We start from the raw sequence: 23881 nt of genomic DNA, 5'->3' as shown, positions 1-23881 counted from the left end.
TTTAGATGCTTTGAAAAATGAAACGAATTGCATAAGCTTGGGCTTCATCATAATCAGTGTATCTACTTTCAGGGAATTTTGCAGACCCTGACTAACCTCAGAAAGGTTCCTAAGCATTGCAGTGATTTTTTATGGTTTTTATTACTATTCAGCTGACAAGCAGAAGCTAAATTTATACTTGTCTTTTATTTGAAAGATTTTTATTATGTGGAAGTGACAAGACCTGGATAAAATAATGTAAAAAGAATCTGCATCATCTATCCACTTGGAGTTTCTGAGTGTAAAGGGACAGTTCTTCTCCAAAGCATGATGCCTATCAAAGGACACATTGAGAAGCCATGTGGCTGAATTATTCATGTGTGACATGTACAAGAAATACAGTTTGAATAATTAATAGACTGATTAATTAATTAATCATGTTTGTTGTTTAATTGAGTTTTGAGTGTTTTGATTTATGGCCTCTAATAGTGAATTTAGTTTGCTGACAAGGAGGGAAACTGAGCCAGAGACATCTGTTTGTACATATGTAAGAACCTGCAGATGAGAGAGAAGAAATAATTTTTAGTTCAACTGAAAATCAAACTGTATGATTGGAAAATAAAATGTGTATAATAGAAGAGCATTTCTTTTCCTGTTTGATCTAATTAGTGTATATACATCAGGAAGACCAATGTCATAACTTCTGTGTACTTTACTCTTCCATTTTATTTTCTGTTTGGTCAGAGGTGTCATGAATATTTTTATAGACCAGATACTCACATGATTGTTTTTTTTTACATTAGACCTGAATAGTTTTCTATAGAAATACTTTTTGTGAAAATATCTTTACATTAGGGCTACTCCCTTATGTTTTGTGTATGTGTGTTTTGCTTTCACAAATGCTTATCAAGTTAAAGTTAAACTGTCAGTCTTTTTTAAAAAGAAGGTCAGTAGGGCCATTGGATGAGGAATTGGATAGTATTCTGAAGGCAGGGTGGAAGGTGTGGAGAGACATCATCCAGAGCTGAGTAGTGGAACAGCAGAGAGCACTGTAGGTGTACAGGGTACTCCCTTCTCTTGCAGCAGTGATTTTTGTGCTTGCTCCAGGTTATGGTCAGGTCTCAGTCTCCTGTGAAGAATAGTGCAAGCAGTCTGTCATAGCTCAGGACAGCAAGCATGAACAAGGATGAAGTAGTGGTGAGTCAAGTTAGCCAAAACATGGAGAAAGGATGAGGTGCAAGCATGTGCAAGGGATCTTGGTGAGATGGAGTTGACAGCTAGAACTGGACGCATGAAGACTGTGAGAGGAGGGTAAAGTGAGGAAAGATGGAACCACTCTGCAAGGGAGGATCTACAAGCATTTGGGGAGGTCTCACCTCTTTGTTGACATAGTAGACGAGAGAGAAGGGGGAACATGTAACAAATAAGTACATACCCTTGTAAGTTCAAAACATGTTATTTTCTTTCAGTATTCCTCTGTTTTCAATCTCACTTCAATTAGAACCTTCAATTGTTATTTTCAAAAGTGAATAAATTATTTTTGATGAGCTTGTGTGGCGCGTAGAATTTGTGCATAATACAGCAGAATACTGCCATGTTATGTTTATATATTAGTAAGAAAGAAGTATATTTAACACATGATAAATGCTTTGAATACTAACAAAGCATTACTGGTATGATCGCACATTATTTTTGTATGTAAGTATATTATTTTGTGGTTTAATAAATATAAATAGTTGCCTTAAGAAACATAAGAAAATGGATAAACCCATTAAATTGAAAAACCTTGTGCGTCTTAATAAATTTGAGCAAGAACAACTTTTCTTACAAGATGCTTGTGGTTTTTGCAGATTTTGTTTGGCTCAAGAAAAATATATTGTGGTAGAATTTCAGTGCTCCTGAACATAAAATAAATTAAATGTTGTTGACATACAATGAAATAATGATTCCTTGAAAAATAATGGAAACCTTTTTCCAACACTTAAAAAATGCTTAGCTTGAATGTTAGAGTCTGATTTATTCATGAAATTGAACTAGTTTACCTGTCCTTAATCAAAGGAAGATCACAGATTAGGAGAAGATGATTTATACATGAAATAGCTAGAATGTTTTTTCAAAAGACCACAGTTTCATAGGTCGGGAAGAAACCTTAAGAGATCATCCATTCCATACCTATTACCCATGATGGAACCAGCTATTACTAAACCGTCCCTGAACGATTTTTATCTACTCTGTCTCCTTTAATCTGAACTCTTTTGCATCATCTCATTTATTTTCTCTCTCTCTCTTTCTGTGTTAGTAACTAGGTAGTATTATTGAGTGTGACAATGTAACTAGCAAAGCGTACATTATATCTGGCTAGCACTTCCTTTAACAATCAAGTTAGATAAAGTTTTGAAATAAAACCTCTTTTCTCCTCTTTTGCATTAGGCAGGGGAGCACAGCTATGAAAATATTTTGCTCCTCTACCATGAATCATAATTTTTTTATTGTCTAAAAAAATGAAAAAGTAAAAGAGGCACTTCAGGCTGGTAGGAGGTGGAAGGTGTAGTATAACATACCTTTACAGATTATTGCAATAAAAGGTTGATTTATTTATTTCATTTTTTTTAACAGTGGAACAGGTGAAGTTTTCCATTTCTGACTATTGGCAGATGGGTAATATTAACAAAAATGTCAGTATAATTATTTATTGGAGGTGGCTGTACAGAGTAGAGGTGAGAACGCTTTTGTGACCAGACTACTTTGGAAAAAATCTTCTGTTGGTTACTGGATATATATGAGAACTGAAAACAAAGCTAGCTGATTTATTTATTTATTTATTTATTTTTTTTGGCCGGATGGACACAGAGATATTCATTTACCATAAGTCATGCTTGCTGCTGATCAATGATCAGGTGTAGGTATGGAAAATCCATATTTTGCTAGAAAGAAATGCATTCTTTTGTTGTCAAGCAGTGTTTTGTTTCTATTGCACAGGCTTTTTCACAAGGTCATCAAACTTGACAAATAATTATTTTAAATGAGAAGAAAAATACTGAATTCACAAAAGATAGCATGAGGTGTATGTAAACAGTAAAATATCATGAGGAGAGTTAAAGTCATAGCATTACTACTGTAAAACATATTCATAACAGTAAGTAAGATAGAATTAGTCTGCAACTAAATGTGCTAATCACAGTATACTTTGGGCTATGAAACTGTCTTCTGCATTTTTATTATAAATTGAAATCTGCTTTTATATGGCTTCACTTGTCCTTGAGCATTTTTGAAAATGTTGTGAACAAGTATTCCTTTCAAAGGCTAATTTCCTGAATAACAACATGATACTGAAAGTACCACTTCCAGGGAGAAAATAAATAGTATGCAAACTCCTATTTACTGAATGTCTGTGTCCTTGGTGTCTTTCTGCAAAGCTGTTATCACAGCCGTATCACATGCTTTAAGCTGACTGACAGAAGCTTTAGTCTTTATATTGGAAATATATGGAGAATTGTGAATATTGCCTTAATTCTCTGCTCAAAAGATGAGGTAAAATGGGAGCTTAGTTTTCTAATATTTGTGTTTATAAGCTGTCTTTCTCAACTTGATCAAGATTACATGTAAATAACTGGGCATCTGCCTTCAAAGAATTAAATATGGATATTGTGATGGGACAGGTTGTTTAAACTAGAAATGCATTTGTTTCCTGTCTATGGAGCCTTTGGATGTTTTTAGTAAAGGCTGAAACAAATATAACCAAGGCAGAGACCTCCTTAAGTTTGATTTAATTTAATGAGACTTCCATGCTGGCAAACTTAATTAAAAACAAAACAAAACAAAACAAAACAAAAACAACAAAAAACTGTGAAAAATTTCAAGGCACTTAACCATACGGGATTAATAAGTGCATATATTGTTATATATATATGAATATCTATATTACTGCAAACATGCACTTCATTCATGATATACCTTTCTATAACCCTCCATTCACTGCACAGTTCTGCACACTGTCATGCTTCCAAAATTCACCATCTCATTCAGCAAAAATTTAAAACAACAGAGGATAATGTTTAAATCTTTACACGTCCAGTATATCAGCACATTCAGTGTGATTGCAGTTGGAGATGGGCTTCTTTTAGGAATGGTGTGTGGAGCGTAGAAACAGATGGTTGTTACAGGCTAGGATGTGTAGGAGAGTACACGGTAAAGAAGGGAAAAACAATAGACAAGAGGCATGATGGCAATATTTGAAACACCTACGGATATAAGACAGTCTGAAGGACTTGAGGGGAGAGGTTGATCAGATGAGGAGCGCTATACTGTGCTGAGGAGTGGGACTTTCGTCTCCTCAGAGCGAAGTGTCAATGCAACCTGCTGTTTCTGGGGAAAGAAAAAAAAAAGGTAGTTCCATTGTGAAAACTCTCTCTGAACTGAGAAAACTCTCTTTGATCTCCTGCACCATCAGTGCAGCTCAGAGCACTGCTTGGCTGACAGGTCACTGCTCGTGCCCTGACCTCATTTACCCAGGCAGCTGAGCAAGCAATTGGTAAGGTAACAGGGATCTCACGTTTTGAGAACCACCTTATCCTGCTATTCATGACCTAGTGTAAATTAACACTACAGAGACTTTTGCTTAGTGCCTAAGTAGTATTTCAGCTGTGTGATGTCTGCAGACCTTGCTGACAGTTGAATGATTACCACTCATTAGCTGATAGACCTTCATCCTTAGAATGGGACACATTATCTCCTTTTGTTCCTTTTTCATTCAGTTTGAATTTAGTCCTTGGTCTGAAGAGAGAGCAACTCTCTCTTTATAATATCTGTATCTAGATGGCTTGCCATTACCTTAACAGTATCCGAGTGGTGCTATTTTGACATCGAATCAGTTAGAAAATTTAGTTCTGAAACATATTTTGTAGAAAAAGTGACAAGAAATATCTGCAATAGTTTTAATTTTAATTATTAGTGAGTGAGATAAAAAGTCAGTCTAAAATAAAACAAAACTTCCATTCCTAGTGTTACCAGAATCTGATGGACCAGTGCCTGTTTTGTAGGTTATAGATTTTTTTTCCCCTGAAGTTGGGCCAACTCATAAATGTAATGTTCCAATGACAAGTCATGTATCTCACTGACATTTACAGAGAAACATTTGAGATGATCTTTTTAATTTCTTCCATTTTCCAAGTATATGCTGTAATGCTGAATGCTTATTTTGTCAGTTGCTTCTCATGCTCACAAAGGAAATTCTACACAGTCTGCATTTTTGCATGAACAAAAATTGTATATATATTAACAGAAAGGAGGGCGAGGGCCATTTCAATTTTCCAGTAGAGTTTTTTTGACCACTCTTATTAGAAAAATGAAATTTACTTTTCCATACTTTGTTTCAGCCTTTGCTATTTGTAATGGTACAAAATTGTTAAGGTTGGAAGGAAGATAATTCCAGTTGATTGAATAAAGTTTAAATTATCACTTGAGAGGAAAAAAAAATTGTTCAGCTCTTAGCAAAATCAAATTTGCATTCCTGCTTCCTAATCAGCAGTCTGCTTATTGTCATGAGCTCTGGTATTAGGCGTCTACTGTATTGGTGAATGTAACAACCTAATGGATTACTCCTTATAGGGAATAAATCTGATTTTAATAATACGAGTAATATTTACTCAAGTTAGGATGACTAAGTGAAAGCTTGTACTCGGTAGGTGTTTGAAGTACCAACCTATTATTTTTTTTCCAAAAGGAAATTAATATTTTTATACTTCCAGAAACATCTTTGTAGTATTAGTTAAACTAGGTTAGAACAAAGACAGTGGAAGATCAGAATCAGATCTACAATTTTTCTGCTAGGCCATATGGATACTTACTTCTGGGCTCCTATAATGGAAAAGAGACAGTCTATTATGAAAATGTGTTAATGAAGTAGCTGTAGGTCAAAAAGAGACTGAAGGTACTGTGTTTTGACACTTCCTTGTACTTCTAGCAATAATATTTATAAATAAATATTATTAATGGTCATTTTAATTATCTTCTGAAATGGATTATTTTTATATATATTAATTCCCCTATCATTTTACGCATATTGTTTTGAAGTATTATTTGTGTCTACCAGTTTCATGGCAGCCAGTATCACTACAGATTGTAATCCTATTCTGCCTGAGCATTTCTTGAGAAGGGAGAATGTGTCAGAGAGTCTCTGAGAAGAAGTATCACTGAAGCGTTCATGATAAATGGCATCTGTATAGATATGTCAGCATAGATATAACAAACACCAAGGAGAGGAAGATATTACCTCAAAGGTTGAGTAGTCTGTTTGTGGCATTTCATGTACTTGGAATATTGGTTCTGGAGAAAGGTCAGATTTTAACAGACAATTAGTAAGCGATAGCAGTGAACAGAGCAGCACGTCTGGGATCTCTTACACATACGGGATCTTTTACATGTACAAAAAGAACTCTGGTGTTCCTTCCTGCAATTAGGTATCATGGATATAGGACAGTGCATCATGAGAAACACAAATTTCCTGTCAAGTTTGACATGCAGAATATATTATTTGTTTTTGTAAAATGTTGAGGCTATGACTCAATTTCTTGAAATAGTTGCTGTTAAATGCTCTCAAAGGGTAACTGTGGAAGAAAGCAATTCTTAGCTCACTGTCTCTACTGCTAAAGTCAAGATACTTCCGTGATCAGGATACATCTGTCTTGCAGACAAAAAAAAAGAAAAATAAAAAAAAAAGTTCAAATATCAAATATGCGTGCCTTTACATTGGACAGCAAAGAACAGATATTCGCAATAAGAAGTGTAGAACTTTGAGGAGAGGTTTTTATTTAACTGTTAAAGGTCCATATATTCACATAAGAAATTCTTCAGCACACCTTTTAAATGTATGGGGGAGCTTTAATATAAGATAGTTACTAAGAAATATTAGAACTTCAAATGTTGGATATACATATTTTACATCACAATTTCATCTATGGATATCTGAATTGTGTATGTAGATTATTAGTGCATGTCCTTATATACACAAAAAGACCACAGCTGATTTTAGAAACAGCCATATCATGTATTCAACACAGGAATGATTAAGCACATTTGGAATCTAGATATGGGTTTCTGGAAATTTGGAATGCTTTTTCTTTCTGGTTGTTATTGCAAAAGTCTATCATCATTTCTTTTCCTCATTATTAGAATCTTCATTGTCAGTCACAATGAAGTATGGCTGTTGTCTGTGAAAGGAAGAAAATGCTCTGTGCTGTACTGAAAAGAGCATGCAGGACTTGTAATGACATTGTCAGGTGTAAAAAGTAGCCAATGTTTACAGGTTACAAACTGCAAATGCTCTTAGGCCATAATGCCAGTAAGTCATAAAGTATGATATCAAGTTGGCTTGTAAACATTTTCAGAACTTGTGTTTTACTTGTCCAGAAGTTGTATTGGACCAAGCCTAAATAACGACTTTTTTATTCTGTGTTACAATGAAAGTCTTACAGTGGTGGCAGAACAGATGTTTATGGGAAGAAGGAGGTCATGATGACTCTAGGAAGAGCACAGAACCAGTAACACATTACCCTGTGGAAACAAAAACCTGACCTCATTAAAAAACCTTGAACTCAGAAACTTTACTTCCCCTTGGTAATGTTTGTATGAAGTCTGTAAATATGCAGAGAATGTTATTGGAATCCCCCAATTTACATCAGTTTGAGATCTGGAAAGCTTTTGCCACACTTCATAGAAATCATGGGTAAGGGCAGTTTTTTATATTCCTGTTCACTGGGGTTGGTATGTTCTCAGTTTTCTGCTTGTACATGTAAAAGCATAGTCATCACTGCAACAGTTGTGATGGCTTCATCACTTTCATTGCATTCATTACATGACTTTCATGTAATGAGGGGGCTAATGAAAGGGCTAGTGTTAAACTTCTGTAGTCAACACTGATATTCCTCTGAGTTATCCAACAAAGATGTCAAAAGTAGTTTAGTTGGCATTCCCTATTATCAACAGATTTTGTGGCATTAGTGACCTTTTAAGGAAATTTGTGGTAACATTTCCTTATCATTATGATACAGGGCTTCCAGCAAAAAGCAAGAGTATTACATTATAGGAAGCAGAAAAGTGATGGAAAAAAAAATAAAAAAATGCTGAGATAGGAAAAAAAATGTATTGTCTTCTATGAGAAATGTAAAGGAGCGATCACTTGTGCAACTTGCGATGGACATGCTATAGAAAATATTTTCTTTTTTTTACAAACCTGAATTTCATCAAATTATAATACAAGCTTACCGAAAAGAGAGAAAATGGAATTTCAGATTCAGAACCAAACTATATCTTTAAGTATTAAATACTGCAGAAGCAGTGAATCAATACTTCAATAAATCAATATTCTGATAGCATAGTCATACCACATTTTAAAATTTAAAAAGTATATAATGAAGAACCCTTAGCAAATAAAATGAGAAAATAATAGTAAATAAATGCTTTTGTTTTACCTGGAAAAATGCTTTGACATGAGTTGATAAGAAGCTCACAAAAATATGGTGATGAAATCCTTTGAAAGAATGATTTCTGCAGTTCTTGATAATAAGTAGTAGTCCTTTCAGTTTTTTTGAGAATGAAACAGCTTTTTTTCACCTGAAATAGAAGCCATTGGACAGTAGCTAACCCATTTTCTTTCCGCAGTCTTACAAATGTCTCAGCAAATTAGCTTCAAAGACATCAAAACCAAAATTGTGTGAAAGATATTTGGAAGGATGGGATAAAAGGAAGCTGGTAAATTAATTATCTCTCCTTGAACTTTTCCACATAATATTCTTTACCTAATCAAATTCTGTAATTGAGCAAATAATCGAGCTGCTGACACAATTTTTTCTCTAGTTAAAGTTCACATAACGCACAAATATTACATCAGAAAATCACACATTTATTTTTATAATAATAGTATTATTTAGGAACAGCAAAGGATTAACAAGAAATTTAGAATATCACATGGGGACACTGCAGTTGTTTTTCCTGTGTTCAAAAGTGAATATGCTGTCTTAAGATCATTCATAGAGTGAGGTGTTTGCTGTACCACTGTCATATAAAGAAGCAAACAAACAAATCAATCTTACTTGCCATAATAGTTTTAGTGTGCTTAACACTCAGAGCTTCCTGCTGCAGTAAGCTGTTTCCATCTATCCCATTAATGTCAGGAGGAGCTATATACATGAAGATGGCACGTAATATGAAATTAGTTAATCAGTGTTTTTGATAATTAATAGTTCTTTCTCATCTCAAAAAAATCTGAAATAATTCTTAGGTTGGCATTCCTGTTCACTAAGGGCATATATTTATTTTCTTTTTGGAAGACCCTTTTACAATAGATATGTTTCCTTTTTTACTTCTATACTGCAGGTGGAAAGAAAAAGCAGTTTGATTCTCTCTATTTGCATATAAAAATAAAAAAAAACCTACTGCAATGACAGAAGCCTAAGAAAGCACCAGAAATGACGGTCAATAATATCTGTAGAAAGTCTGCAGAAACAGTGTGTGGAAACAGAAACTGCATTTTTATGTTACAGTTTCAAATGTGCAATATTTTTCAGTAAAGAGTAGATTTTCATTGCCTCAGTGAAGTTCTAAATCCTAAACTCTAGCATCTTGTGGTGTTTTCAAAGAAAATGTGCATTTAATTTTTTTTTCTAACCTTGACCTTTTCAATGTCCTAAGCAAACACTCTGGCCTATGAAAATGGGCTTAATTCTCCAGATAATACCAGTTACGATTTTGGCACCTGCTCTAAGATTATGCTTTGCACTGTTCATATTTAATTAATTGTTGACTGTGTAATAATACCTCCTTGTTGTAATTTAGGAACAACAAGCTGAAACAAAACATTCTTATCCCAATAGTGATGTAATATAGCCAGGACTTCTTTTGGTGACAGTGAATCAAGGCCTTTGTATTCATTCAAATCTAGTCAAATGGCCTTCTACATGGATCTAGGAATCTAAGTTATTACCACAATTATTTATTGATTGCGAAATGAGTTCTTGATGACAGGGACCAAGGAGATACTGAAAAGTGAAGTTATTTTATAAATTTGTCTAGAGTGCATTAAATTGTTTTCTGCACTGCTTTGTGACATATGACATCCAAGGGAACAGAGTCTCTGTATTGCCAGAACAGAATGCTATGAAGTAATATAGCATTGATCCAGGAATTAATTACTTGTTCATACCCACTGAAGTGTGACTTTTAGCTACTATACAAAGAAACCCAGCAGAAATCTGGCCTAGATCTTGAGAATTACTTGGTTGAATGCAACAGTAAAGGATTCATTTAAAGTCTGACTTTCATCTCTCATAGCTTAATTGACATTTATTTTGTATTGATGGGGCTTTTTTGATGGTATGGAAAAGAAAAGTTTCTAAATGTCTTGAAATTCTCTAGTCCTCCAGGAATATTTTTATAGCTTTATGAATGCATCCCTTCTGCTTTCTCTGAGAATTAGAGTTCAGAATTGCCAATGGTATCACTACTGGGTAAACAGGAGTTTGTTTGGGACTTTTTGTATCTCACAGAACCACAGAATATCCTGAGTTGGAAGGGACCCACAAGTAACGAGTCCAGCTCCTGTCTCCACAAAGGTCTACCCAAAAATTCATACCATATGACTAAGAACACAGTCCAAACGCTTCTTAAACTCTGACAGTCTTGGAGCAGTGACTACCTCCCTGGGGAGCCTGCTCCAGTGCACAACCACCCTCTCAGTGAAGAGCCTCTTCCTGATATCCAGGCTGAACCTCCCCTGTTGCAGCTTGACACCTTTCCCTCAGGTCCTATTGCTGGTCACTAAAGAGAATAGATCAATACCTGCCCTTCCACTCCCCTTCGTGAGGAAGCTGTAGGCCATGATGAGGTCTCCCCTCAGCCTCCTCTTTTCCAGGCTGAACAGGCCAAGTGACCTCAGCCACTCCTCATATGTCTTCCCCTCTAGGCCCTTCACCATCTTTGTAGCCCATCTCTGGACATTCTCCAGTAGCTTCACATCCTTTTTGTACTGTAGTGCTCAGAACTGCACACAGTACTCAAGGTGAGGCCACACCAGCACAGAGTAGAGTGGGACAATCACCTCCCTTGACTGATTAGCAATGCCGTGCTTAATGTACCCCAGGATACAGTTGGCCCTCCTGGCTGCCAGGGCACACTGCTGGCTCATATTCAGCTTGCTGTCAATCACAACCCCCAGATCCCTCTCTGTGGGGCTGCTCTTGAGTCAACAACCATGGAGGTCTTTAAAAGACGTTTAGATGTAGAGCTTAGTGATATGATTTAGTGGAAGACTTGTTAGTGTTAGGTCAGAGGTTAGACTAGATGATCTTGGAGGTCTCTTCCAACCTAGATGATTCTGTGATGGTTCTGTGATTCTGTGTCTCATCGCCCATCTCAAATGATTTGTTTATTACTTTTTATTCTTTCTGGGTAAATTTGGTAGTTCAAGTGTGAGAACCTTAGATTATTCATCTCTGAAGCAGAGATAATGATACTTGCCTTTTAATAAGACTTCAAGATCTAAAAATTAAAAGCACTGCAGCTAAGGGGCTATTGTCTAGTCAGAAGTAAAGGCAATATATTGTGGCAGAGACAACCACTTATCCTACACTAATATCTAGTGGCCATTGTGCCTGTGTGCTGCTGCCAACACATGTCCCATGAGATAAATGCAGTACATCTCCACTTTGAAGCAATTCTCCTGGCCTTAGAGCAGTACTGGGGAATAAAGAGTCTTGTTTTGATTTCTGTTTAGAAATAATATTTTTCTTTGGATAGGACCCAAAAAGACCACCTCAATTTCAGACATAATTTAGAGTAGTAGTTCAATAAGCTGTTGTCATTTAGCCCTGGGACCTGCAAGCAAGTATATTTGCATAATTATAACATACTTTTAGAAGACTTTGGTTAGCATGTTCTGCAAACAGGATGCTCACCTAGCTCTTTAAAATCTATGAAACAAATACGCTGTGTAAAGTCTACTTTCTTGAAAAAAGAAAGTAGAAAAATAAAAAAATAATTTATATGTCTATCATATCATTCACCCAAGTTAAAGACATCTGAAATAAAAGCTTACTGCTGTGACGAGAGTTCAGGTGAAAACTTCAGCATAATTGAATTATTTTTTATATACACTGATTTAGACACACAGTACATGAAAGTACAATTTCAGATTCTATTTTTCCTAAGATATATAGTGTATATAAAACAACGTATACAAAACAACAGTTCTATACATAAATGCTTATTGTGTTGTCTATTTTTCTTGTAATTCACTTGAGTTCTCCTTTGGCACAGAGAGAAAATAGAAGCTAATGACCACTTGTGTCAGCTTCGGTACACCCGCTGTTATTTCAGATGTGAGTGCTTATGCACCTGCATACTTCTGCCATTACTCAGCTCTTACCTCCCCACTCCCCCCAAAATAAGCAGCAGCAAAGGAGCAGACTTCAGATAAGCACATCTTGCAAAAACAGATGTTTGTATGCTATAGTGTTGTACTGTGAAGTTAATACTCTTTCAGTTGCATTTTTCCTGGATGATTGCAATCCAATTATTTTTTTCTATCTCAGAAAACCCATTCAGCAGATGGGGGCAATTGCAATTCTCTATTTTCTTCCTCTGTTTGACAGGGGTGTGGAATAGCTTCTTCTCAATTCGTGGACACTGCTATTGGATAATACAGTTATCTCCTGGGCTAATGATTCCCTCTGAGAATTCCATCAAAAGGTGTGACATTGCCCAGAGCAGTATATTTCATTAAAACATATTTTATAGCTCAGACCAGAGGAAGCAAGTCTGTGGCAAATCTGAGGATGCTTTTACCACAGAGGCTCAATGAAAATTTTAGTAGCATCAGCAAAACTCTGGTTTTGCAGTATACACCAATCAGAACAATTTTATATGCAGATTTTACTACTGCTATGTTATTGTATCATTCCTTTTAAATTACATGTTGTGTCTACATAAACATCAAAGGAAGTCAACATGATTGCTCTTCTTATTAGAAGATTGAAGTGTTTAGTATTCAGTGTTTTAGTGTTGTAACATCAATTCCTTATATACTTCTGCATTTTAATATTTTTAGTGAAGCATTAAGTAGTTTTGCATAACAGAAGTAAAGTAACATGCATACATTTTTTCAGTGTATTATCCCGTCCTTTGTTAAATGCTCATAACTTGTGTTTTTTATGAATAATTTTGTCATTCCTCTGGGTTGGGCAAGCATCGGCAGACTTCCCTCTGGTAGTGTTGTGCCAGGACCCTCTTGTTATCTGTTTAAACTGATTGGCAATGACAACAGATTTGAGAAGAGGAAGTTCCAGTGCTCTCCTTGAAAGAATATGCTGTTCACAAAAGAGAAAACAGTAATTCATTCAAAATCCATAATAGTTTGAACAGGAAAACCAGACAAACAAACAAAACTATCAAACATTTAATGGATTAAATTAACTGATTTATGAAGTACAATGTATTTTAGTGGTGCTGTCCTTGTTTTGTTGCAAATGCTGTAACTGCTTTGAAATACTCTGATTCTGATGTTTTCTTTCTGGTCATCTGATGTTAGTTCCAGTTCACTTCCTAGTCTCCATTACAGATTTGTATTTCATAGCATTTGTTTCTGCTCAGTAAAGACAGAAACATGCAAGTATGTAGAACTTAATTACTACAGATGCATTTCAGTGTTGCAAAACCAATTTGACTTAAGTAATATTAGCCTGTTTACATCAATATTTAAACCCTTAGGAATTGAACAGCAGTGCTGCTCATTGTACTTTACTTGCCACTTTATTCCAAATGGATGTTAAAAAAAATAGAAATTAGCCTCAATATTATACTATCAAACTTGGTGTTATGAAATGTTTTCTTTTTCTAATGTAATTATTAATTTATTCAAAGTAGGGACAGTGTTATATTTAAATGTTATTTTTTGCTAAATTGAATATATACCTGGCTTGTGGAATAAAGTATATTTGAGGCATATAACAATCCACAAATCTATATTTTTAATGATGGTGAAAACTGCATATATTTAAACAGATGAGTAAATTGGTCTTTGTTTATTCAGTTGAAGTTCTGTTATGATAAATTATCCTGTATATTTGTAAGGAAAGGAGACACATTTTGTATCCAAAAACAAAGGTGGGGGAGATTGATCCCCCAAACCAACTTGTCCTTTGAAAAAAGAAAAACAGGAAGGGAGTGGGGGGAAAGTTCTTGTTTGGCAGTAAATAAGAGGCAAAGGATTCTGATCAAGGTTAAATGTATGTAAGGAAACGTCAAAAAGTGAGAGCAGATTCTGGCCAAGAGATCTGTTTGATGGTGGCAAACAGGAATTAAGAAGATACATGCCTATTGATGATACAAAATCTTGATATTTATTTCTATGGAAATAAAGCCAATGTATTTCCATTATTCTAAAGTGTCACAGAATAGCTAAATTCATCTCCTGCCTTTTTCTTTGATTCAAAATAGAGACTTCGTCTCTAAGCTGTTTTCAGGCAGCTGAATTACTTTCCCTCCAATGCACCCACACTAATTGTGCAGGTACTTTGATGTCCATCGTAGCTTTTTAAGTCTTTGCTTCCCTGGTAAAATGAAGCCATAAATGCTTAGACAGAATGGTAGGGGATTCTACAACAGTTCTTAACACAAGGGAATGAGGAAGGAAAAAAAAATCTGCATCCCTCTAGATTCTGACTCATTGAAAGGACTGCACTCCCTTACTAAAGAAGGGCCTTGTAAAGAAAAGATGTTATTAGCAAAATTAACTGCCAGGGTAGCCATTCCTTTTCTTATTATTCTACATATTTTTTTCCATATTTTTATAAAGTTGAGTTAGTGTAAAGGAGAATGTTAGGGAGAAGGCCAATTGTTTTTTTTTCCTGCTTCCAATTAAAATTTTACAGTAAGTTTGAGAAGTACAGAATGAACATAGGATATTTAATTAAATGAATTTCCTGATTCAAAAGCAATACTCATGAAACACAGACAAGTGACATACAGTGTGTTTGCATCCTGGTGCAAAAGAGAGAACTGGCAACTTGAGGAGAAGGAATGGCACTTATCATCTTCTCCCTCTGTATCCTTCAGATACTTGTAATCCACAGCCAAGCTGTAATATGTCCCAGCTATGTAACCTTCTTCTGAGTGATACCTGCTGCTTTGTGTGTTTTGTTGGGGTGGAGTGTACTAACACCAAGTCTAGTAGTTTGTTAAATCATACATATCTTTTGGATTTTAGCCACTGAATAATTGCTTTGTACTCTTAAGTTGTGTGTACTAACCTTTCAGAGTCTCTTTGCAAAAGGCTTAAGGTGCCTGAAGTTAACTCAGAGTGGGAAGGTTACAGACTATTTGAGCAAAGAAACACAAATTTGAAAACTATTTTAGATAGCCAAGAAATGGAGAAGAAGTGATAGAAATAGGCTAAGAAGCAAAAAATAAATAAATAATTAAATAAAAGAGAGAGAGAGAGAAATGAGAGCATGGGAAAAATGCAAATTGTTATGCAACAACTCAGGACTGTCCAGTTAGAAAGCTTGCAAATAGACTGTTACAAGAAGAATTTAAGTGTGGATGGTAGAGGGATAAAGGCTGGGTTATATGCAACCTGAATAGTGAGACTGGCTGATTTGGGAAATAGCATGGGTCTGGGTTTAGGAGAGGTGGTTGGAAACTGAGCAGGGAAGAGGAGACACAGGAACCTGTAACTGGTGGAGCATGCTCTCCTCTGGAGTATAAAATTAAACTGAGCATTTCCAAGTTTCCTCATTACATTCCTGTTTGCAAACATCTAGGCATCTCTGGCAAAGCGACTCAGTCTTTTTGTTAAGGTACCATATGATCAGTCAGTGGCATTATCAGAACTCCGGTTTTGATTTTGGAATTATGTGCATATTATTTTTGTTGTTTATTATTTGCCAACAATAAGTTTTAAGTTAATTCTTTGCAGTTACATCAAAATGATCTGTCTATATATTCGTAGCCACTTCTACCCTCATTAAATTAATTAGATTAGTACAACACTTCTTGATTTTTCAAATCAGATTTAAATTTAGCATGTGTTTGGCAATCTCTTCATTTTTATTTTTTTATTTTTTAAACAGGGCAGCACAAATTTTATGTTCATATCCAAGATTTTTTTGGTAGTCCAATAAAATTTGGCAAAATTCATTATTAGTCCACTTAAAGTGCCACCCACAGAAGACACCAAGAATTCTAATTGTTCAATTAAAGCAAAAAGAAGGAAGCTGTTTTATCACTAAAAAATAGGCTCTTCTACTTTACTGCCCCTCCCAGCCAAGTTTCATTCTCATTCTGGTCATACTTTGTTTCTGGTTGCCACATGTTTCCTCAGTGCAGAGCAGTTTGATGATGGCTGGGAGTTGTTAGCATACCACATCCCATGAGAAGAAGGAACGTTTCTCCCATGCTTCTCAGTTTTTGAATTAGTTTGGGGTTATTTTTCATGGCACTCATCTTTGTGTTTCTTTCCCATTGGTCCATACTTCTATATTGTCTACTAGTTCGTTTTTATTTGTGTTCATTTGACTTCTGACAAATACTTAAGACTACATCTGAAACTTTAATTTAATATAATTAATTTAATTAAAAAAACAAAACAAAACAAAACAATTTTAGCTGAAAAGTTTGTTATACCTCTTCAAATGATGTCTTTGAAAAATGTAGCCTTTCTGCAGTTTGTGCAGGCAAAGTAAAAGAAAGTTAAGAATTTAATTGGACTGATGGAAGAAAAATGTTTAAGTCTTAGGAAAACAAGGACACCTTGCTTGCTCTTCTGCTAAATCAGTCACACTGCTGATATAGGCTACTTAAAGATTGAGGAACCATCATAAATCATCCTGAAGACAACCTGTTATTAAATATGTCAAGAAGTGGAGCTCAATGGGTTGATAAAGGTGACATTCCAGATATGCTCTTCAGCTAGTATTTTCAGTTTCTTCTTTTCCTAAATAGGTAAAATTTCAGAGAAATAAATACAGGAATAAAGCACCCCAAACAGGGGATGAAAATTAATTACTTTCTGACTTCTTCTGGTTGTGGGCAGAGTATTTATTGTAGATGTTGTCATTAAGAGTTTAACATAATAAACAGTAATAAGTAATGTTTTCAGAAGCCAGTACTCTGTTTAGGATAGAAATTATATTTCCACAAGGACTTCTGGAGCCAGCACAGACTGGAAGCTTTGGGATTAGAGATGATGTTTTCAGAGCAGCAGAGAGGGGCAGCTCCCCAGGGCCAGGAGCTTGGGGTGTCCCCAAGTGGGCCAGGCAGGGCCTGGCAGGCAGGGCCCGTCCCAGCACCCCACCAGGAGCAGGGCACCACAGGCACTTGGCATCTCTATGGGGTTAGGCTGGGCCAAGGTTGGGCTGATCCATGGGCAGGGGCCAGGCAGGGCTGTGAGGAGCTGGAGCCAGGCCCTGCTGTGGCCTCAATGGGGCAGGGGCTGGTGGCCCTGGGGTCACCATGGAGCCTGGGTCTGGGCAGGGACAGGAGGGGCTGGCAGTGGGTCCAAGTATTATTAGACTCTACTGGTTAACTGGACAAATTGCTGGTCTGCAAGATCCTTTTAAAGTAAGGTTTGGGTTCTGAGGTGAGATTGCTTTGGGAAGCAACTTGGAACAACTTCAGACGGAAAAAAAAATACATTTTTTTTCAGTAGCAGCATTTTAGTATTATATATTGACCTGTGATACTAAGTCACAGGTCAATATATAATCATCATAGAGCTATGTTGTAATTGTTTGGCATCTTTTTCTTGTATTTCTTTCCAATGATATTCATTATTCCTCTCAACATTATGAGTTATCATGTTTCGGTTTGAAATGTGTTTGTATTTCTTTCTAAATTATGAGACTCCTGCGATGTTGCAGCTTTCTGGCTCTGACTGTCACAGCAGGGGAAAACCACCACCAGATTTTGTGTTTAGCTATGCTATTTATTTGCATTACTATGGCACATTAGTGTCTTATCCTGTGTACATGCACCTGCTGTAGTCATTGGCAGAGGTGGTGGCATCTCACTGAAATTGAATGCCCACATACTTTCTAGGGAATCTGTGTTAAGATGACTTCCCCAAGATCACTCAAGTTCACTGATGAACATGGTACAGGGCTGGTGATAGGTTGGCTCAAGTCTGCATTGCTTAGCGGCATCCCCCTCTCTGTCGAATGTGTCTGATAGGGGTCTAATGAAGTCCTGAATAAAAAGAGTCCGTAGGAGTTTGCTCCCTTGCTGTCTTTCATAAAACAGCGTAGACATACATGTAGCTGTAGAAGTGCAGCCTCCCAAACCATGTATTTGTACCCTAGTCAGTGAATCACATTTACTGCAACTAGAAATGCTTTTGTGGAATAAACCACCTTTTGTGGAGATGATTTCAGGTACAGAGGGAAAAGAAAGAAGTGCTCCAGGTACAGGGAAATGAATCTCTCATTAATCTGGGCATTGTTTTAACCGGGGACTCCCAGGGGCTTTCTTCAGCACAACGCATGTTTCAAATAAATGTTTGAGAGAAGCCTTGATATTTTTCTACCTGGACCAATTTGTACTGAGACACAAGTATTAAAGAAGACAGTTATTTAGTCTTACAGAAAAAAAATGAAATACAAAGCAACTGACAAATGAAAGGCCCTTTTGTTATGCAGTAAAAATACTGTGTAGAGTCCTCCTATGTGATTTTTAGATTTAGCATTAGAAATTAAAATGCATAAATCAAAGTGTTATATTTCAAATAATATACAAAATAATCAGGAAATAGGGGAGGAGACAATTCTTTTAAGTCTCTCTTGTTTTCAGTTGTTGCCTTACAACTGCAATGTGAAAGACCTCATTGCAAGCTTTTGTTAATATACATATAATTTTCTTCTAATTACATTCCTGCCTTCATTTTTCAAATGACATTTGTTGGGTAACATGATATTTAGCAGGAATAGTATATAATTTGGCCACACAATCAGCTGAACATCTTTTGTGTTTCTTACCTTTGTTAGACATAAAAGTCCTTGGACTCAAAATTTAGCTGCATTTTCTTCACAGATTACAAGTGAAATACTTGTTTTTGCACAACAAGAAACACCTGATATTGTTAATTTTTCAAATCTTCCATGCATTTCATGCTACCACAGTGAATATGTGTTTCTGCTGCATGGTATTCTGCTGAATGGTACATCTTCTTTGGATATAAAAATACTCCAGATTTTTGAAGAAAGCTTGATTAAATTCTGCAACAGCTCCTTGGCCCATCAATTTCTTAGTTATTTATGTAACCATTTTCTTAATTGATTCATAAAACATTCTGATTACCTGAAAAAATAGAATAACAATGGATTTGGATTTAAATGCCACGATATCTACTATTCCTGTTTTTAGGAATAAATCTCTTCAGAGAACATTTTGGTTTTCTAGGAATTTTGAATCCCTGGCATTTTACTGTACATTATTTCTTTGTCAACAGAATACAGTAGTACTCTGAAGTTAATAAGAGATGTAACCAGAATTTTGCCCATCACTACTCAGAAGGAAATGTGTAAGGTTACTGCTGTCCTCTAAAGACAAAGCCAAAGAAACAGACCCTTCCTGTGCTTCTTTCTTGTTTTTTTTTTTTTAAATATTTATTATTATTATTTTTTATTTTTTTAAGAAATAAAAGACAAGTCTACAGTGGTGTTTTGTGTTGGTTATTCAGTCAGATCTTCTTGTAGCTCATCTCAATATAATGTGCATCAGCAAGTTAGGCTGAGGTTTATATCAGCTGATTATTTTAATTTTATTACACTTACCCCTCAGACCCACCCTGCTGAACCCCCTATAGGACAAGATATAAATTGTGTCACCATATTTCCATAGATTTAATACAGACAGGATGAAAAATGTCATCAAAGTCCTGTATGCTTATTCCCTTAAAAAAAATAAAAAAAAAATCATTTTAAATTCAAGACAAAGACCTGATAAGAAAGATGTAAGGAAAGAATGGGAAAATAGCAGCACCTCTGTATTTTATGGATTAAGTCGGAAAGGAAAGGAAAGGAAAGGAAAGGAAAGGAAAGGAAAAGAAAAGAAAAGAAAAGAAAAGAAAAGAAAAGAAAAGAAAAGAAAAGAAAAGAAAAGAAAAGAAAAGAAAAGAAAGGAAAAGAAAGGAAAAGAAAAGAAAAGAAAGGAAAAGAAAAGAAAGGAAAAGAAAGGAAAAGAAAAGAAAGAAAGGAAAAGAAAAGAAAGAAAGGAAAAGAAAAGAAAGAAAGGAAAAGAAAGGAAAAGAAAAAACATAGTTTAAATGTTCAAAAGTCTTATTTTTTCTCTACCCAACACTAAATGGAAAGGAATCTGAAAGCTGACACCTTGTGTTCCATTGCTTAAAAATAATAATTGACAATCTGGGCTTTAGTCTGATTCAGTACAGAAACTTAGTAATGCCAATAATTGAAGATATTTGGAGATAGTCAGGACAAGAGGATAAGAATAAGATTGAATTAAAAAGTTTCCCTTCTTACTTCACATCACTGTATAACTAGCTGCACACTATCACTTTGTTCTTATTGTGTACCTCAGTAAGTGCATTCTGTTCTCAAAGCAGTTTTAAATACAAGCACAAAGCTTCACGGTCTAGGAAAAATAAAAAATCATCCTTCCCTCTCAGAGTGCATGTATTCATTTTAAATCTAAGTGGGTAGTTTATTAGAGTCAAGTTAAAGCACTGAGATGGATGGCTATTTTGTATAATCTGTTAATACACTAGGGTACTTAAGGACTTTTCCTTTTTTTTTTTTTTTTTTTTTTCCCCAAGAAATTTTAAGCTTTGTTCTACTCACAACATTTCTAGTCAAATGTTATATATATTTTGTAGCACAAAGTATATATTAGGAACAATGAAAATGGCAGAAATATTAATCAAAGTTCATTATTTCATTATAAATAATTTAAATTGTAAGGAAATTAGGAGACTTTGTAATTAAAAAAAAAAAAAAAGAGAGAGAAAAAAAAAAAAAGAGAGAGAGAGAGGGGTAGAGAAGAAATGGCTGTGTTTTGTAGAGTGGTGAAGAAATCCTGTACAGACAGTCTGTGCCCCATTATACAGTTTCTGTTTGTAGTAAGTGATGCTGTCCTTGGGGCCACAGAAGATAACAGAGGTGACTGGACTGAGTTACAATCATTGGAGCAAACTTAATCCTCAGAGTGAATGCTTTAGGCTTAGTGCTCAAGGCCAAGTATCTAGCAATGAGTGCTGTAAGATATCAACTTGAAGAACTAAAAGCAAACCAAAAAAAAAAAAAAAAAACACAAAAAACAAAAAACATTCAATTTGCCAAAATATGTTTGATTTAGGGAAGTTTTATAGAATGGATATAGGAATTTGAAATAAAAAATGAGTTATGCTGGGGCAGACATGACCCTGAGCAAAATGATTGTCTTTACATTAATAGTGCATGAGAAATTACAGGAAGAGTTGAGAAGGTTACAAACTAGGCAGATTAATGTTAACAGTAATATTATAATTTTTGTATTTTTTGTGCAATAACCTTCTATGTAATGTGATAAGTCATTTTATATAATTTTATGTGTATATATTCTACAGCTGCACTCCAATTCCGACAAAGGCGATGGATCAGTCAAATACATTCTTACTGGAGAAGGAGCGGGAACTATATTTATTATTGATGACACGACAGGAGATATTCATTCAACCAAAAGCCTAGATCGAGAGCAGAAGACACACTATGTGCTTCATGCCCAAGCTATTGATAGACGGACAAACAAGCCACTCGAGCCTGAATCTGAATTTATTATCAAAGTACAGGATATCAACGACAATGCACCAAAATTTACAGATGGACCATACATTGTTACTGTGCCAGAGATGTCTGAAATGGGTAAGGAAAATCGTTCTATTCAGCAATATTTTAACAAGAGAAAATGCCACATGATGTTTCACAAAGTTGTACCACTTTGTTGTATTATTGACTGTATGTAAAAGAATATTACATTTAAGAACAGATGATAAGAAGACATCAAATGCAACCTTGTATGTTACTAGGGAACTTTCATATGAAGAAAATAGTACACACATACATGTTTACTGTAAAGGAGAGTCACTCTTAATTCTCATGTGGTTTAAGAGATGTTCCACAGAACTCCTAGACAAACTGTAATTTTCATTCTAGAATCAAGATATGTATCCTCATTCAACTATACTCTTATGTCTACAAAATTAACCAAATACAAAGGAACAGTAGCTTTCTACATTATTCTAGATAATGATCTCATGTTTCTTTACATCTGTTAAGATGCTATAAAATGAACTGAAATGCAAAGTAAGTACTGATCTTTGTTTTTTTCCCAGTTAGAATTGTAGTTCAGATATTCTTTGAGGAGCTGTATTATACCATCAGTTTTCTTTATTTCTTGCTTCTCTGCTGTTGAAATTAGTTTATAACTTTGCTATCAATATCAAACATATATAACTAATTTAGGATAGACAGGTGCAAATATGACTTTTGTTCTAGATACTTCAAAAGAAAGCTTAAATGTTATGCCTGGGCTTTGTGAAAAAAATAAATAAATGCAGTCTACTGAAAAAAGACAGTATACTGCATTTATTAATGAATGGACAGTACAGATAGTTACCTCATGAACATCCCCACCCCCCAATGGCTACACTTTCCTTATAAGAAACTAGCTCTAAGTCCAAAATGTGTCTAAATGTCATAACTGAATATACATGTATATATATATAATAGATGATTTGCTCTTCTTTCCTTGCTGTTTGTTGAATAAGCATGTAAGAGGCTATAAACTTCTGCAGAGTAAAATTATAAAGTCAAAAAAGGAAAATATCAAAATACATGTAGTTACTCAACTCTTATAACAATATTGGTCATATATTTGAAAATGAATGACTATTGTCAACTGAATCTTAATGTTTCACAATCATTTGATCTCTGAATGGCAATGATGGCTCATATGAGTAGATCTGAAAATATGAGAAGTGTTTTGTTCCAGACTTGAGATTCATATGCAATATTTTTTTAATTTTGTTTTGGTTGAGAGAGTACCTTGTGTAACTTTCCAAGTGCGTATAAGTGAAATTAATTTAAATTGGGAATTTGCATTTGATTGATCTTCTCTGGTACCACCTGACATACTTATGCTGAGCTCAGACATATGTGGCTATGTAATGAGGGGATTTTAATCTGTGTATGAAAGCAGCCCAGTTTCACAGTATACAAAGAGCTAATTAGTGTGGAGAAACTAAACAGGTCAAAATCACAATATACATTACACGTATGCGTAGTAAAACTAGTAAATTCCTCATCTACAGTTCTTTTCTTGCATATACAAGTGAACTTTGGCATATGAAATATTTGCAAATGTGTAATAAACATTCCAGTCCTGGAAAGACCAAAAGATATTAAATTTTATTCCTAAACCATGGAGTTCGGAGTTGTGACAGTTTGGAAATAGACTGGGTTTTATATTAGTGGATTCTTTGTTGACCTAAGTGGCATTAAATTTCGGACAGAGATAAAATAAATTAGAGAAAATATTCTTTTCTATATAACATGCAAAATCAGTGTGTATTGAATGGACTCAAGTTCACTAAATATCATGTACTAAAAGAATGTTAAAAATTTCCCTTCTCTTTCTTCCTGATTTTATTACTGCTTCTTTATTCTTTCTGTCACTGCCACTTCCCTGAAATGTGGGAGCAATTCTTTGATTTTCTTCATAAAATGCCCTCTATATATGATGTTCCAAAAAATCTCTCTCTCTGCATCATAATTTTCTTAGTCTAATACTTAATTCTTCATAATTACTTGTGGCACCTTTCTCCCTGTCCAGTCGTCTCCTCTCTTCCTGAGTTCTCCCACAG

General features: G+C 35.1%; 1 protein-coding gene across 8 annotated transcripts in view; it reads left to right on the top strand.

The window, feature by feature from the left end:
- The window catches only part of CDH18 (cadherin 18), a 434225-nt gene that overhangs the window by 259725 nt on the left and 150619 nt on the right, over positions 1-23881 (top strand). For all 8 annotated transcript variants that reach the window (XM_068670852.1, XM_068670851.1, XM_068670845.1 and 5 more), the window contains one exon: positions 21587-21881. In XM_068670852.1, the coding sequence (XP_068526953.1) occupies positions 21587-21881 (295 nt within the window). The remainder of the gene's footprint in view (positions 1-21586; positions 21882-23881) is intronic.

This window comes from Anas acuta, chromosome 2, assembly GCF_963932015.1.
Source record: "Anas acuta chromosome 2, bAnaAcu1.1, whole genome shotgun sequence".
NCBI classification, from domain to species: domain Eukaryota; kingdom Metazoa; phylum Chordata; class Aves; order Anseriformes; family Anatidae; genus Anas; species Anas acuta.
The sequence above is the reverse complement of the archived record's forward strand: the minus strand, read 5'-3'. Positions and strand labels throughout refer to the sequence as shown.